This window comes from Acomys russatus, chromosome 19 (assembly GCF_903995435.1).
Source record: "Acomys russatus chromosome 19, mAcoRus1.1, whole genome shotgun sequence".
Lineage (NCBI taxonomy): Eukaryota > Metazoa > Chordata > Mammalia > Rodentia > Muridae > Acomys > Acomys russatus.
Window position 1 is genome coordinate 15224589 of NC_067155.1, and position 16789 is coordinate 15241377.

The 16789-nt window shown below is 51.4% G+C and overlaps 1 protein-coding gene across 1 annotated transcript; it reads left to right on the forward strand.

Moving 5' to 3' along the window:
* The first annotated feature begins 322 nt into the window (after positions 1 to 322).
* Positions 323 to 14987, forward strand: Ethe1 (ETHE1 persulfide dioxygenase). Its single transcript, XM_051162578.1, has 7 exons — positions 323 to 486; positions 809 to 953; positions 1255 to 1403; positions 12570 to 12699; positions 14038 to 14127; positions 14487 to 14603; positions 14826 to 14987. Exons 1-7 carry the CDS (start codon positions 406 to 408, stop codon positions 14876 to 14878), a joined length of 765 nt encoding a protein of 254 aa, XP_051018535.1. The 5' UTR covers positions 323 to 405; the 3' UTR covers positions 14879 to 14987.
* The last annotated feature ends 1802 nt before the right edge of the window (positions 14988 to 16789 follow it).

The window sequence follows — 16789 nt, forward strand, 5'->3', positions numbered from 1 at the left end:
GACAGCCCGCGCTTTGTGGTGAGAACCCGTGTCACAAAAAGAGTTGTAATCAGACACTTATCCAACAGTTCCTCAAAACACTAGTGATCTTGAATTTCAATTCTTTTTTTTTCTTTTGCAGGATGCCTACCACGTGTTTTCCTGGAAAACGTCCCTTGTCTCTAAGTGTCTGGGGGCTTTCTACTTCTCTCCCTGTCTCTACGGCAGCATGGCAGCATCTCCGAATGCCTTGAGCCTGTGGTTTCAGGGTCTACCGGTCACCCTTGCCCACTGTTTTCCTGAGTCGTGTCCTATGCGTCTCCTTTAAGGCAGGCCCCGCCCTGGCCCGCCCTCCCGGGTCAGCCCCGGTGCGCAGGGCTCTAGCGGGGACGCTGCTGGGCTCAGTGCAGAGCGGGCCCCGGCGCGATGGCGAGCACGGCCCTCAGTGTCGCCGGGCGGCGGCTGAGCCAGCAAAGCGCATCCAGAGGCCCGGTCCTCCTTCGGCAGGTGCGTTGAGGCGGATACCCAGCCCGGGGCGGCGGGAGGGGCAGGACTCTACTGTCCTTTAAAAGAAGTCTGGAGTGTCCTTCATGCCTGGCTGTTAGGGGAAAAAAAAGCACCCGATCTTTTAAAGTGGGATGGTTAAGGGGACCCTGGCTTGGAGACGTGGTCTGGTGCCTATTACCGGAGGAGGGCGGGGTCCTTGACTTGGGGCTTGTTTGAAGATGGAATTCCTTGGTTCCGCTGGAGGAAGCTGGGTGGGGAAGCCTGCCCAGGCATGGGAGTCAGGTCCTGGAGCTCTCCCCGGTGCCACACCCCTCCTCCCCAGATGTTTGAACCCAAGAGCTGCACCTACACCTACCTGCTGGGCGACCGGGAGTCCCGAGAGGCCGTTCTGATCGACCCGGTTCTGGAGACGGCGCAGCGGGATGCTCAGCTGGTTAAGGAGCTGGGGCTGAAGTTGCTCTTCGCCGGTTAGTCTGTGGACCAAACTTGGGCATGAGAGAGGCGGGGCCACGGAGAAAGTGCGTCCATCCGGAACCCAGCGGCCTGAGTTTGGGGGAGGAGGGCTGGAGTCTGGACCCCTGGGTGAGGGAGGAGTGCTGGGGGCTAGACCCCAGGGTCTGAAGGAGGGTTAGAGTCCGCATCTCTGAGTCTCGGGGGAGGAGAGTTGGGGTCCCCGACCTCAGGGTTGTGAGGGTCTGCCTCCTTGGGTCCGAGGTCTGGGTGCTGCAGGCTGAAAACATTAATTTTTCTATGCCCTGTTCTTCTTAGTGAATACTCACTGCCATGCTGACCACATCACCGGCTCGGGCGTTCTCCGGTCCCTGCTCCCAGGCTGCCAGTCCGTCATCTCCCGCCTCAGCGGAGCCCAGGCTGATCTGCACATCGAGGAAGGTGATTCCATCCGCTTTGGACGCTTTGTGAGTTGCGTGCTGGGGCTTAGAGACCAAGGTGTGGGCCTGGATTCCTTAGACTTTGAAGAGAATTGGGTACTGGGGAAATGGGCTGCTGCCAACACCCCCCCCAGAACACCCCCCCCCCCAAGAAGTGTCGGTGGGATGCAGGCCCAGACTCCTCTGCTCTGTTCTCTGTGAAAAGTACCATAAACCCAGGTGGGGCACCGGGGCGGGAGGCTGTAACAGACAGGTGTGGCTCTAGCCTATGCCCCTAAGTCAACAGTGACGGAGGTTTCCTGAGGCCTTGAGGCGCTTTTTTTTTTTTTTTTTTTTTGCCTAGCCATTTCCATAAAACTTGCTTGGGGTTGGGCATCCTGAGTGGAGGGCTGAGGGAGGCACCTAGCCCTTTAGTCGTCCTGTGGTCCAGCCACAGGTCTGGGGGGTGGGTCTAGTGAGGTCCCTGAGGCTAACCGTTTAAGGTGGCACTCACTCGCAATGGTGGTATAAATTCAGGGTCAATGGGGGCATCAGTGGGTTCCTCCTTAAATGTTGGCCTTGACACCTCACCCTAGCGCAACCCTGTTGCTTCACCCTGGTGAGGGCTGAAGGTTCTTCGCTTGCCCAGCTTGCTACAGGCTTAATCAGCAGGTTCCCAGGGCACTGTGGACCAAGGTTGGGTGGGGTGGGGGAGGGGGAAGGGTGGGGGAGGTGATCAGAATTGCCAAAGATGCAGTTTGTCTGACGTAGGGGACAGGAAATCTGGCGATAGTGTGAGATCCTGGCCTCTAGCTTGATGGTCTCTTTGGAATGGGGACAGTCCATTTGGGGTTAGTGATTTGGGGTTGGGGGATTGGGGGGCTGGGGGGGGGGGGGGGTTGTGTGCTGTGTTGAGAGTTCCAAGAGTCCTTGATTTCAACCCTGTGTTCAGAAGAGGATGAAAGACACATTGCTAGCCAGGCAGTGGTGGCGCACACCTTTAATCCCAGCAGAGGCAGAGGCAGAGGCAGGTGGATCGCTATGAGTTTGAGGCCAGCCTGGTCTACAAAGCGAGTCCAGGACAGTGAAGGCTACACAAAGAAATCCTGTCCTTGAAAAAAAAAAAAAAAGGACACATTGCTTATTTGTGTCAGCCCTACTAGGGAGAGAGTAAGCTGTGGTGACCCCCTCCCCCAAACCATAAAATTACTTTTGTTGCTACTTCAGAACTGTGATCTTGCTACTGTCAGGAACCGCAGTGTAAACATCTGTGTTTTTCTGATGGTCTTAGGCGACCCCTGTGAAAGGATTGTTCAACCCCCAAAGGGGTCTCGACTCACAGGTTGAGAATCGGCGGCCTTAGCGGCTGGCTAGATGATTGGGCAGTTAAGAAGAGCTCTTGCTGTTCTTCCAGAAGACCCAAGTTGGGTTACCAGCACCCATATCGGATGGCTCACGATTGACTGTACTGTCAACTCCAGGAGGACGCGGCATCCTGCCTGGCCTCTGCTCACACACACATGCCCTTGTGTAGATGCACACTCAGATACACAGACATACACCTAAATAGAGACCCTAACATCTTCAAAACAAGCCAGTCGTAGTGGCACTCGCCTTTTACCCCAGCACCGGGAGCCAGATGCTGAGGCAGGTGGATCTCTTGTGAATTCAAGGCCAGCCTGGTCTACATAGAGAGTTCCAGAACAGCCAGGATTCCACAGGGAGAATAAAAAAAAATAAAAGAAAAACAGCAACAACAACAAGGAGGAGTCTTAAAATGGGTGTGATGCGCACACCTGTGATCCTAGTGTCAGGAGTTCAAGGTCACCCTCAGCTGCATAGCAAGTAGGAGGCCAATCTAGGCTACATGTGACCCTGTACCAAAAACATTTTAAAAAAAAGAAAAGAAAAGAAAGCACACTTTTAGTCCCAGTATTCAGACAGAGACAGGAGGGTTAGGAGGGTTCGTGGCAAGCCTGGTCAATGTGAGACCCTCTGTCAAGACAAAAAAGACAAAACAATAAATAAAAGGTCCTTTATGCATAGTGATCGACACCTTCCATGAACCATTATGGAAAGGCTTAGCTGTGTTTGGATTCCATGTTTACCGTTATTGCATTTTATTGATATAATCCACATACCATGTGAATCACCCAGGGGAAGGCTATAAGTCGATGGATTGTAGCGTGTTTGCAGAGTGCTCTGCCCATCATTACAAGGCATTTCAGGGTATTTTCTTTACTTCCTCTTCCTCGTCTTTTCCTTCCCCCCTCCCAGCGTTAGGTAAATCTCTCTGCTTCGTTCTTCCTCTCTTCTCATATATTGTTATATAGACCAGGCTGGCCTTGAACCCATCCTCCTGCTCTATCCCTTGTGTTGGTAGGGTTGCCTGTTCCACAACACCCAGTCTTTAGGCAACATTACCCCTAAGTACTGGGAATGAAACCTAGATCTGATTCATGCTGGTAAGAACTCTACTCCTGTCCCACACCCCCAGCCCCTCACTGGGGGATTCTAGGCAGGGGCTCTACCACTGAGCCACACCCCCAGCCCCTCACTGGGGGATTCTAGGCAGGGGCTCTACCACTGAGCCACGCCCTCAGGCCCTCACTGGGGGATTCTAGGCAGGGGCTCTACCACTGAGCCACGCCCCCAGCCCCTCACTGGGGGATTCTAGGCAGGGGCTCTACCACTGAGCCACACCCCCAGCCCCTCACTGGGGGATTCTAGGCAGGGGCTCTACCACTGAGCCACACCTTCAGCCCCTCATTGGAGGATTCTAGGCAGAGACTCTACCACTGAGCCACGCCTTCAGCCCTCCGCCTTTTGGTTTATTTTTCCAGACAGGGTTTCTCTGTGTTGCCTCTGGCTGTCCTGAAACTCACTTTGTAGACCAGGCTGGCCTTGAACTCAGAGATCTACCTGCCTCTGCCTCCTGATTGCTGGGATTAAAGGCATGCACCACTGCTGCCTGGTAGCCCTTTTTATTTTGAGAGAAGGTCTTAGTAATATTTTCCAAGTTGACCTTGAAGTCAGTCTATATGCCAGGCAGGTCTTGAACTTCTAACCCTCCAGCCTCAGGGCCCCTAGTAGTTGGGACTGCAGGTCCACATGCCACTATTCTTGGTCTTTAAGTCACTTTATCGTCCTTTCTGTCTGTCTGGATTTTCCTGCCTGCATGTTTCATAGAAGTGGAAGCATATAGCTTGTGATCTTTCCAGCTGACTTCTGCTTTCATCATTGCCTTCTTAAGGTTTCTCTATGTCCTGACCCACATTGATATTTTTTTTTAAGATTTTATTTATTTATTTTATGTATATGAGTGCTCTATCTGCATGCACACCTGTCTACCGGAGGAAGGCTTTAGAGGGTATAGATGGTTGTAAGCCACCATGTGGTTGCTGGGAATTGAACTCAGGTCCTCTGCAAGAGCAGACGATGCTGTTAACCGCTGAGCCATCTCTCCAACCCCCCACATTGATATTTTATTTCTCTTTACTTTTGAGCAGCATTCTGGTGTATGAACCTACCATAGTTTGCTACTTGGTTCATCAGTCAATAGGCAATTGAATGGCTTCCACCGTGGGGCTACCGTGAATGCTCACGTACAGGCTTTTGTGGGATAAAATCTCAGTCTTGATAGCACCGTGAAGGTTCCGGGTAGTCTGCAGCCATGTCAAGGCCTGTTAGTGTCAGTGTTTGTTACTGTGGGTCTGCCTTCGTGTTAGTTCTTTGCCGGTCTTGTGGGTCTGTTTTTCCTGGCTCTTACGTTTTCTGCCCCTTTATAAGTTGAATTATAGCCAGGCAGTGGTGGCGCACATCTTTGATCCCAGCACTCGGGGGGCACAGGCAGTCGGAGATCTGTGGGATTGAGGCCAGCCTGGTCTACAGAGTGAGTTCCAGGTCAGCCAGGGCTACATAGAGAAACGAAAGAAAGAAAGAAAGAAAAGAAAAGAAAGTTAGACATTTAGTTGCATGATAGCTGGGAGTGGTGCCACAGGCCTGTAGTCTCTGCAGAGGGGTATCAGTATCTCTGGGTCATCCTTGGCTAATAACGAACTCAGGGCCAACCTGAGCTCCACTCTTACAAATTGTCCTCTGACCTGGACATTTGGGCTATGCTGTGCCTAGCCCTTCACCATAATAATTAATAAACTGTAACAAAAACATTAGAAGCAAGAGAGGAGACTGCTGCAACCTTTAAAACAAACCAAAAGGTTATGTGATACACGGAACAAGGAAAGGTGTGCACACACTGCACCTATATAGCTCGCTTGTGGTCTTACAGGGCTGTTCCTGCCTTCCTTTCTCCCGTATCCTTACACAGAACAATCCTCGTTACCCTGGTAACCTATTCTTCCTGGCTTCTGATCCCTCGTCACTGGGGACCATCCCGACTTACACAAGGACAGGTGGTTTCCCTTGGCATTCAGCTTGGGAGATTTACAGGCCCGCTGAAGCAGCCCTCTAATCTCAGCTCTAATGCCGAGAGAGCTCTTGATCTTGTGACCAGCTTAGGCTACTAGCAAGTAGCAGGCCAGCCTGGGCTACAGAGTGAATCCCCATCTCTAAAGAAAACAGAGACAAGAAATATGCAAAGTGTGTGGTGTGTGTGTGTGTGTGTGTGTGTGTGTGTGTGTGTGTGTGTGTGAGTCTGTTTTCATTCCTTCTACTTGAGGTTGGCAGTTGTAATTTTGGTGTTTCGTTTTGTTTTGTTTTTTGAGACAGGGTTTCTCTGTGTACCCTTGGCTGTCCTGGACTCGCTTTGTAGACCAGGCTGGCCTCGAACTCACAGCCATCTGCCTGCCTCTGCCTCCCCGAGTGCTGGGGTTACAGGCATGTGTAATTTTTGTTGTAGGTTTGGCCGTGGTCTCTCTATATTGCCCTGGTTAGCACTGTTTAGATTAGGCCAGCCTCGGGCTCACAGAGGTTCCTCTGCCTCTGCCTTCAGGAGTTGTAATTATTTCTCGTGGTTACATAGTGAGGGCTGGCCAACTTTTCCTGTGAAAGATCAGATAGTAAATCTAATCGTTAGAGGCCACCTGGCATGTGTTGTGGTGACAAAGCTCTCCCCTTGTGGTGTCAAAGGCGCTGGCACAGATGGAGGAGTCCAAAGTATGACTGTGAGTTCAGTAGTTTCACTTACGCTTCCTAAAATTTGAGTTTCACAAGGCGCTACCCTCTGGTGTTGCCCTAGTGGGCCTGGAACTCACAGAGATCCTCTTGCCTCCGAGGTATGTGTGACTATGCCCGGTTAAAAGCCAGCCCCACACTCCTCCTAACAGGGTCTCACATAGCACAGGCTGACTTTGGACTTGCTCTATTGCTGAGGGGCACCTTGAACTCCTGGTCTGACCCTCCTGCCTCCACCTCCGCAGTTCCCACGTCACAGGCATGCACATCATGGTCTGCCCCAGCCAAGAGATAATGTAAAAACCTCCACTCAGGATAGAGGGCTTAGAAAGAGGTGGTAGGTCAGAATTGAGCCCTTCACCACAGTTTGCCAACTCCTGTTGTGGGTTTGCTTATTCACGGTCTAATTATTCATGCTCCTTTGGATGGCTATCCTAGGTTTTCACAGCGGTGAAGAATGTGAGTGTCAGTGTTCCTGTCTGTACAAGTCACTTGGCAGAAGTTCTCCTCCGTTCCTAGGAATTGCGTTGCTGAGTCACAGATTGGACATACCTTTGACCTTAGTGAAACTGGCAGATGCTGTTTTTCTCTTGCAGTGCTGGGGATGGAACTCAGGACCAGGAACATGCTAGGCATGCTGCCTACCAATGAACAATACCTCCAAACCCCTCACTAGGGGACTCTAGGCAGGGGCTCTACCACTGAGCCACATTCCCAGCCCCTCACTGGGGGATTCTAGGCAGGGGCTCTACCACTGAGCCACACCCCTAGCCCCTCACTGGGGGATTCTAGGCAGGGGCTCTACCACTGAGCCACACCCCCAGCCCCTCACTGGGGGATTCTAGGCAGGGGCTCTACCACTGAGCCACACCCCTAGCCCCTCACTGGGGGATTCTAGGCAGGGGCTCTACCACTGAGCCACGCCCCCAGCCTCTCACTGGGGGATTCTAGGCAGGGACTCTATCAAAGAGCCACACCCCCAGCCCCTCACTGGGGGATTCTAGGCAGGGGTTCTATCACTGGGCCACGCCCCCAGCCCCTCACTGGGGGATTCTAGGCAGGGGCTCTACCACTGAGCCACACCCCCAGCCTCTCACTGGGGGATTCTAGGCAGGGACTCTACCACTGGGCCACGCCCCCAGCCCCTCACTGGGGGATTCTAGGCAGGGGCTCTACCACTGAGCCACGCCCCCAGCCCCTCACTGGGGGATTCTAGGCAGGGACTCTACCACTGAGCCACACCCCTAGGCCCTCACTGGGGGATTCTAGGCAGGGGCTCTACCACTGAGCCACACCCCCAGCCTCTCACTGGGGGATTCTAGGCAGGGACTCTATCACTGAGCCACACCCCCAGCCCCTCACTGGGGGATTCTAGGCAGGGACTCTACCACTGGGCCACGCCCCCAGCCCCTCACTGGGGGATTCTAGGCAGGGGCTCTACCACTGAGCCACAGCCCAGCCCCTCACTGGGGGATTCTGTGCAGGTGCATGTACCTCAGAATTACATCTGTAATCCTCTTTGTTGTTGTTGTTGTTAACCCTTTTTTTATGTTTTGTTTTTTTCAAATCAGGGTTTCTCTGTGTAGCCCTGGCTGTCATGGAACTCACTCTGAAGACCAGGATAGCCTCACACTCAGAGATTCACCTACCTCTGCCTCCCAAACGCTTCCTGGCCAACTCATCCTGGCCTCATTAGCCATTTTAGTCGAAAATTACATGATTTATTTATTAATGTTTGTCCAGAGTGCATGTATGGTGAACAGACAGCCTTTGGGACTCAATATTTTCCTTTCGCAGTTTAGATGCCAGGGATTAAACTCAAGTTATAGGCTCTGGCAGCAAGCACCCTGACCTGCTGAGCCAACTTGACACCATCTTTTTTATTTTTTTAAAGATCTTTTATTTTTGTTTTATATGTCTGCATGTATGTAAGCATACGTGCCTGGTGCCTGTGGAGGCCCAGAGAGGGTATGGGATCCTCTGGAACTGAGGTTAAGAACAGGTGTAAGCCTTCATGTTGGTGTTGGGAACGCAACTGGAGTCCTGTGCAAAAAGTCCAGCCACCCACCCCCCCCTGACAGGATTTCTTTGTATAGCCCTGGCCGTCCTGGACTCAGCCTGCCTCTGCCTCCCAAATGCTGGAATTAAAGGTGTGTGCTATGCAAGAAGACTTAACCGCTGGTTCATTCAAATACCTTTTCTTTCACAAAATAAAGCAAAGGTTTTGGCTGATGCAGACACAGCTATTTAGTGAGATCTGGGCTTTAAACTCCCAAGACGTAAGAACAGCAGGGGGCGCCAACATCACCTAAGGGCTTGAGAACGCAGGCAGGAACCAGCGGACCTGGCGCCAGGGGCTGGCTGACCGCTAGGGGGCAGTGCAGGCTGCGCGAGCTGCGCGTCTGCGGGGAGCCTGGGAAAGGAGCCTGTGGGTGGAGATAATGCCCTATGTTTTATGTATCTTGGAAAGAAAGAGGTATTGTTGATGGATGGATGGATGTGTCAGGCCGGCCCCTGGCCAGCTGTTGCTAGACCTGCAGGGCTCTTCCGGAATATTCTGCAGCTGAGGCGATTCATCTGTCAGCAAGCTTCACAAACAGCGGAAGCTGTCCTCTGTATGTTGAACTAGGGTCTTTCTTTTTTAATCCATGAGGCAAGTGCTCTACCACGGAGCTCGGTGCTCAGCCTTATTACTATAAATGCAGCCTGGTTTTTTTCAAGGTAGGGTTTCTCAGTGTAGCCTTGGCTGTCCTGGAACTCACTCTGTAGACCAGGCTGGCCTCGAACTCACAGAGATTGGCCTGCTTCTGTCTCCCAAGTGCAGGGATGAAAGTCGTGTGCCACCACACTTGGAAATGTATTATTTCAAACATTTTTAAGAAAATATTTTGCTGGGCAGTGGTGGCACACACCTTTAATTCCAGAACTCAGGAGGCAGAGGTCTCTGAGTTCTAGGCCAGCCAGGGATACAGAGAAACAATGTTTTAAGAAGACTACACACACACACACACACACACACACACACACACACACACACACACACAGGTATGTATATATATTTATGTATGAGTGTCTTGCTTGTGTGTATGTGTTTGTATCATGCATGTGCCTGGAGTTACAGCCACCACGTGGGTAGTTTGAACTGAATCAGAATCCTCTGGGAAAACAGAACTTGCTTTTTCTTCTTCTTCTTCTTCTTCTTCTTCTTCTTCTTCTTCTTCTTTCTTCTTCTTCTTCTTCTTCTCTTTTTTTTCTTCGTCTTCTTCTCTTTCTTCTCTTCTTCTCTTCTTTCTTCTTCTTCTTCTTCTTCTTTCTTCTTTTCTTCTTCGCTCTTCTTCTTCTTTCTCTTCTTTTTCTTCTTCTCTTCTCTGTCTTCTTCTTTCTTCTTTCTTCTTCTTCTTCTTCTTCTTTCTTTCTTCTTCTCTCTCTCTTCTCTTCTTTCTTTTCTTCTTCTTCTTCTTCTTCTTCTTCTTTTGGTTTTTCAAGACAGCATTTCTCTTATAGTCCTGGCTGTCCTGGACTCACTTTGTAGACTAGGCTAGCCTGAAACTCACAGTGATCCGCCTGCCTCTGCCTCCCAAGTCTATAAAGACCTGGCTGTGGACCTGTGCTCAGATAGGACATCGTGACCCAGAGTCTGCAAGTAGCAAGGAAGAGAGTCAGGGCCTAGCGGTCTGTTGTCGTACAAGGAGTCACTGTTCCACATTCCAGCTGCTGTGACCGTGCTGTGTGTGATGGACTGAGACTCCTGCAAACCATTAGCACATGCCTGTAATTCCAGCACTTGGGAAGGCAGGAAGATCGGTAAATTCAAGGCTAGCCTGGGCCATATAGGAAGATCTTGGCTCAAAACATCACCAACAAAAACAAAAAGAACAAATTATACGTTCATTTGTAACTTTTTATTTTACCAAGCTCTCCACTTTTTTAAAAAAAAATCTGGGACAGGGCCTCACTCTGTAGTTCAGGGAGCCTGCATCTTTGCGGCTTAGACTAGTTTCAAGCTCGCAATCCTCCTGCCTCAGCTTCTCGAGCCCTGGGATGGCAGGCATGTGTTACCATGCACAGCCCAAGGATCACACTGTAGAAGGGCTTTACAACCTGTCTTATGCACCTACTGGATAGTAAACGTTTTTTGTATCAGTAATTATTTTAGAAATACCATTAATTGGGGTGGGGGGGGGGACTGGAGAGATGGCTCAGTGCTTAAGAGCACTGACTGCTCTTCCAGAGGACTTGGGTTCAATTCTCAGCACCTATATGGCAGCTCACCACTGTCTGTGACTCCTGTCCCAAGGGATCCAACAGCCTCATAGAGACATCCATTCAGTCAAACACCACTGTACATAAAAGAAAATTATACATGAAAGAAAATTTATTTTTTTTTGAAAGAAAATTTTAAAAAAAGAAATGCCATTAAGTTTCTTTCCAACAGTATAACTTAATTTTAAAATTTCACTTATTTATTTGCATGTGTGTACATAACATGGTGCACACATGGAGGTCAGAGGACAATTTGAGGGAGCAGGTTCCCGTCTAGCCATCTTGGGAATAGAACTCAGGTCCTCAGGCTTGGCAGCAAGCACCTTTACCCACTGAGTCTTCTCGACAGTCTGACTCTTGATTCTAACTTAGTCTTTGTTTTATTGTGGTGCCGAAGATCCAACCCAGAACCGGTGTGTGCACAGCCTGCTGATAGACCCGGCTCACCGTACCCTTGTGTGTGCACAGCCTGCTGATACACCCGCCTCACTGTACCCTTGTGTGTGCACAGCCTGCTGATACACCCAACTCACTGTACCCTTGTGTGTGCACAGCCTGCTGATACACCCAGCTCACTGTACCTTTGGCCTTGTGCTTATTTGTCCATTTTCTTACTGAGATGCCAGCTCTCTTGATGCCGAGTGCATGACCCCTCTGGTACACGCTTGTTACAAATGCCTGTCTCTGGCTATCTGGCTCCCTTCTCCTGGGAGCCCGTCTGTGGTGTTTTTGCTCTTTGGAACTTCAGGCTGGGCTGTGTTAGCTGCCAAAACACTTGGCTAGCATGCACCAAGTCCGGATTCCACCCCCAGCACTGAATAAACCAAGCCCCGTGGAGCAAGCCCGGAACTGCAGAGCTCTGAGGTGTGGGAAGGACGGAAGTTTTAGGTCATCAGTGATTTTATAACAAGCCTGAGTCCACTCTGCATATAGGAGATTCTGTCCCAGAGGGAGAGAGGGAGGGAGAGGGCTGGAGAGATGGGTCGGCGGTTAAGAGCACTGTTCTTCCAGAGGTCCTGAGTTCGAGTCCCAGCAACCACATGGGGGCTCACAACCATCTATAAAGTGATCAGGTGCCCTCTTCTGGCCTGCAGGTGTATATGTAGACAGAGCACTGTATGCATAATAAATGGAGGGAGGGGGCTGGAGGGATGGCTCAGAGGTTAAGAGCACTGGCTATTTTTCTAAAGGTCCTGAGTTCAATTCCCAGCAACCACATGGTGGCTCACGACCATCTATAATGAGATCTGTTGCCCTCTCCTGGCATGTAGGCACACATGCAGGCAGAATATTGTACAAATATTAAATAAATAAATATTAAAAAAAAAATAAAATAAAATAAACGGAGGGAGGGAGGGAAGGAGGGAAGAAGACAAGCAGATTGCATATCTCAAGTTGCCTGCCCCCCACCAAGGGAGGGTCTTGTCTTGTGGCTCAGGCTGGCCCCTGAATGTGCGTTCTTCCTCCCCCTGCCTCTATCTCTCATGTGTTTATCACTACTTCCGGCCTTCAGATTAACTTTATTATTTATTTATTTATTTATTTAAAAGATTTATTTATTATGTATACAGCATGCATCAGATCACATTGTAGATGTTGTAGAGGGCTGTGAGCCACCATGTGGTTGCTGGGAATTGAACTCATGACCTCTGGAAGAGTAGTCAGTGCTCTTAACCGCTGAGCCATCTCTCCAGCCCCAGATTAACTTTAAACCAAACAATTCCTTTGTCCAGTTGTGTCCCTCGGGCGGGCGGGGTTTTGGGGGGGGACCAGGGAAGCTCACTGGTGACTGTCTTCTGTATGCTGAATCCCTGGCAGGCTCTGGAGACTCGGGCGAGCCCCGGCCACACCCCAGGCTGTGTCACCTTTGTCCTGAACGACCACAGCATGGCCTTCACTGGGGATGCCCTGCTGATCCGAGGGTGTGGACGGACAGACTTCCAGCAAGGTGACCTCCTCTCTTATCCAGCCCTAGATTCTCAGTGTGATGATGGTGTGTGAGAGAGAGTGGAAAGAGGCAGCCACAAGTCAGGCGTCATGGTGGTGGCGCACGCCTATAATCCCAGGACTGGGGAGGCAGAGGCAGGTGGATCTCTGCGAGTTCGAGGCCAGCCTGGTCTATGAAACGAGTCCAGGACAGCCAAGGCTACGTAGAGAAACTGTCTCGAAAAACAAACAAAACAACAGCAATAAAACTACATAGTGAGTTCCTAGTCAGCCAGGGCTCCGTAGAGAGTCTCTTCTCAAAAGGGGGAGCTGGGGGGAGGGGGGAGAAGAAACAGACACAAGAACGAATGAATGTGGAGCTGGGGCTGTGTAGCTCAGTGGGTAGAGTCAGTGAAGCGCAGGCCTCAACTCTCATACTAGCTGAGCCATGCCTCTGGTCCCAGCACTCAAGAGGTGGAGGCAGGGGGATCCAGAGTATAAAGGGTAACATAGAGCGCCTATGCATCTGAACCGAGGACTCAGGAGGGATGTCAGGGGCCCTGCTCTCTGCACTTCGCCTTGTTTCCTTGACACAGGGTCTCAGTGAGCCTGGCCCAGGGCTGGCAGCCAGCAGCCCCTCAGTGACCCTCCGGCCTCTGCTGTCTGCAGTGCACAGACCACACCCTCTGCATTGGGTGCTGGGGGATCTGAACTCAGCCCCTAGGCTTGCATAGGAGACACTTTTACCCCCTGGGCATTTCTCCAGCCCCAGGCCTCAGGACATCTTTAGGTAAATCCCAGTCTCTTCCCGTTCTCCTCATGGCTTCAGTCTTGCCTTTAGCCCAGAGCTGTGACTTTACCTCCCCAGGGAGGGAGGATGTCCCAACGCCTAGTACTTCAGGGTCTCAGCCCTGACCTTACTGTATCATAAATTATCCAGACTGATCTCCCACCATTTCACAGTTCTTCATGGATTATGCTGGTCCATCCCTCTTTGTGTCTCCAGACACACTTTGTGTGTGTGTGTGTGTGTGTGTGTGTGTGTGTGTGTGTGTGTGTGTGTATTGTGTATGTGTGTGTTTTTGAGACAGGGTTTCTCTGTGTAGCCTTGGCTGTCTTGGACTCGCTTTGTAGACCAGGCTGGCCTCGAACTCACAGCCATCTGCCTGCCTCTGCCTCCCGAGTGCTGGGATTAAAGGCGTGCGCCACCCACGCCCGGCTCACAGGGGTATTGTTGGCAGGAGATGAGAGGCAGGGTTTAGCCATAATGCTTCCATCCTCCCGCCCTCCTCCGGGAGACGGTGTCAGGGGGCTCCTCTTGTCCCTCTGGCTCGCTCACCTCTACGTTTTCTTTCCTCAGGTTGTGCTAAGACTTTGTACCACTCGGTGCATGAGAAGATCTTCACACTCCCAGGCAACTGTCTAATCTACCCGGCTCACGATTACCACGGTGAGGGCTCTGTCACTTACCCCTCTGCCTGTCCTCCTCTTGAGGCACGGAGGCTACAAGAACCCAGAAATTCCTGTGGCTGAAAAGATTATGTGCTTGGGCGTGCTGTGTGGATGTAGAAACAATAAGACACCTCTGCAGGGCATAGGTTTTCCTAGGACGGCCTCAGAGAGCGTAGGGAACTACATTTCCCATAGTGCCCAAAGAGAGGAGGGACAGTTTCTCGGGACCATTCAGAGAAGAACCAGTTAGTCCTGGTCTGGGGACACGCCCCCCAGGGCATCCTGGGAAATGTAGTTCCGAGCTTCCCTAGGCAATGGGCCCTTGAGTACTTTTCTTCCCCTCCTCTTTGTGGACAGGGCTCACGGTCTCTACTGTGGAGGAGGAACGGACTCTGAACCCACGGCTCACCCTCAGCTGTGAGGAGTTTATCAAGGTCATGAACAACCTGAACTTGCCCAAGCCGCAGCAGATAGGTGAGTTAACCAGGCTCAGAACCCTGGGGTCTGAGGAGAGAATGGGAGGGGTTTGAATCCGGGGATCTGAGGGAGGAGGGGCCTGAACTCCTAGATCTGAGAGAAGACCTGAGACCTGGAGCCCTGATCATTTCTGGGCGTTGGGGGGCGAGGAGGAGGGCAGGGGCGGGGGCATGAGGCACTCCTGGGTCCTCAGAATCATTTGAAGCTTCTTCTTTTCAGACATTGCTGTTCCCGCAAACATGCGCTGCGGGGTCCAGACTCCACCTTCCTGACTCGGCTGAGCCAGCTGCTCATATCCGTTAAGAATGCACTAGGTGGGATGAGGGGATGGCGCCTCTCTCCTCTCCCACCCCTACTCTCACCAGCTATTTGAGCTTCTTAAATAAACTCTACTTTGTTGTTATTGTTTTGGTTTGGTTGGGTTTTTTTGTTTTTGTTTTGTTTTGTTTTCACAAATCTGAGTTCTGCTTATTTTCTTGGAGAAAGAATTCTGCTTCCAGATAAATGCGGGACTCAGTCCGGGTCCCTCAAAAAGCCAGGGGTGAGAGGTGGTAGAATACTTCCTAGCATGTATGAAGTCTTGTGTTCTGTCCTTAGCGATGCATAGTACTCAAATCCCTGCACTTGGGAGCTGGAGGCCAGCCTGGGCCGGGGGGGAGGGACGCTGGAGAGATGGTTAAGAGCACTGGCTGCTCTTCCAAAGGTCCTGAGTTCAATTCCCAGCAACCACACGGTGGCTCACAGCCATCTATAGTGTGATCTGATGCCCTCTTCTAGCCTGCAGGTGTACATGCAAGCAAAGCACTCTACATACTATAAATAAATAAATCTTTAAAAACACACACACACAAAACAAGGCAAACAAGGGGGCTGGAGATGGCTCAGTGGTCAAGAGCACTGACTGCTCTTGCAGAAGACCCAGGTTCAATTCCCAGCACCCATATGGCAGCTCACAAACATGAGTAACTCCAGTTCCAGGGGATTTGGCCTCTATGGGCACCAGACATGCACAGACATACATGAAGGCTAGACACCTATACACATAAAATAAGAGGAGGAGACAGAATGGTGAGGGTGAGGCATGAAGGTCCCGGGAACCCGGGAGAAGACGTGTGTGTGTGTGTGTGTGTGTGTGTGTGCACTCTGATGTCTGGGGCGGGGGTGGGGGGCCTATTCTTACGACCCTGCATCCAGCACATAATTAATTCTGTGTGAACCTGCCTCCACTCCGGGAGTCCCAGGGCCAGGGGAGCCCCTCCCTACCCTTTAGCTTCCTGACCTGTAAAATGGAAATAATAACAACAGACCACCACCGTTTCAGATGTGTGACTCCTGGCACTCTGCCTGCCACTGCCCAGCTCCCTGCCGCTGGCTCCGCCGAGCGATGGTTTGCCTAATAGTTAGGAATGCAGATTTTGAGGGACAAAGTGAATAGAGATGGCTTGAGAGTGTGAAGGCTCTTGCTAACCTGATGACCTGAGTTTCCTGCCTGAACGGTGGAAGGAAACAGCTTTCCAAAGGCGTCCCACGGCCTTCGGGTACACGATCGGGTACTTGTGTGCCTGTACCACCTTTCCCATACACAATGTTAATAAATTAAATTAAAAAGTCCTTTAGAATAATTGTAGATCCTGGAGCTGTTTGTTTCCCTCGGCCTCAGTTCCCATAACTGGAGACTGTCCCATCTCTCTCTCTATTTTTTTTTAACCTGCTTAGTGGAATGATACTAAGGTGTGTCAAATGTTTTGCACAGCTCCTGCCGTCTAACAATCGGGTTTTGCCTACCAGAGGTTTTCCTGTTTCTGCCCAGAGAGGAAAGGGTCTGGCTGTGACCTTTAACTTCTGCTCTCCACCCCATAGTAAATTGTGTGTTGTAGGGCACAGTCTCTGGGCAGATCGCTGACTCAGCTCGGGGTACCCCCCCTCCCCTCGTCCGGCTCCCTAAACCGGTCAGGGCCCTTCCAAAGGGCTTATTAGAGGGGAGAGGCCCCCACTTCATTCCCACCTTCCTTTGAGGAGTTCCTGGGCATTAGCCTGAGGGAGGCTGCTGTGTACAGGTGTCCAAGACGCCTGGCCCTCCAGGGGCACAGGAATGGGGGCACAGGAGGCTGAGTGGGAGGCCTGGGCACAGGGCTCTCGCTGGGTGGGGCCTGAGGGGCCGGGATGGCTAGGTGCCTAGGCTG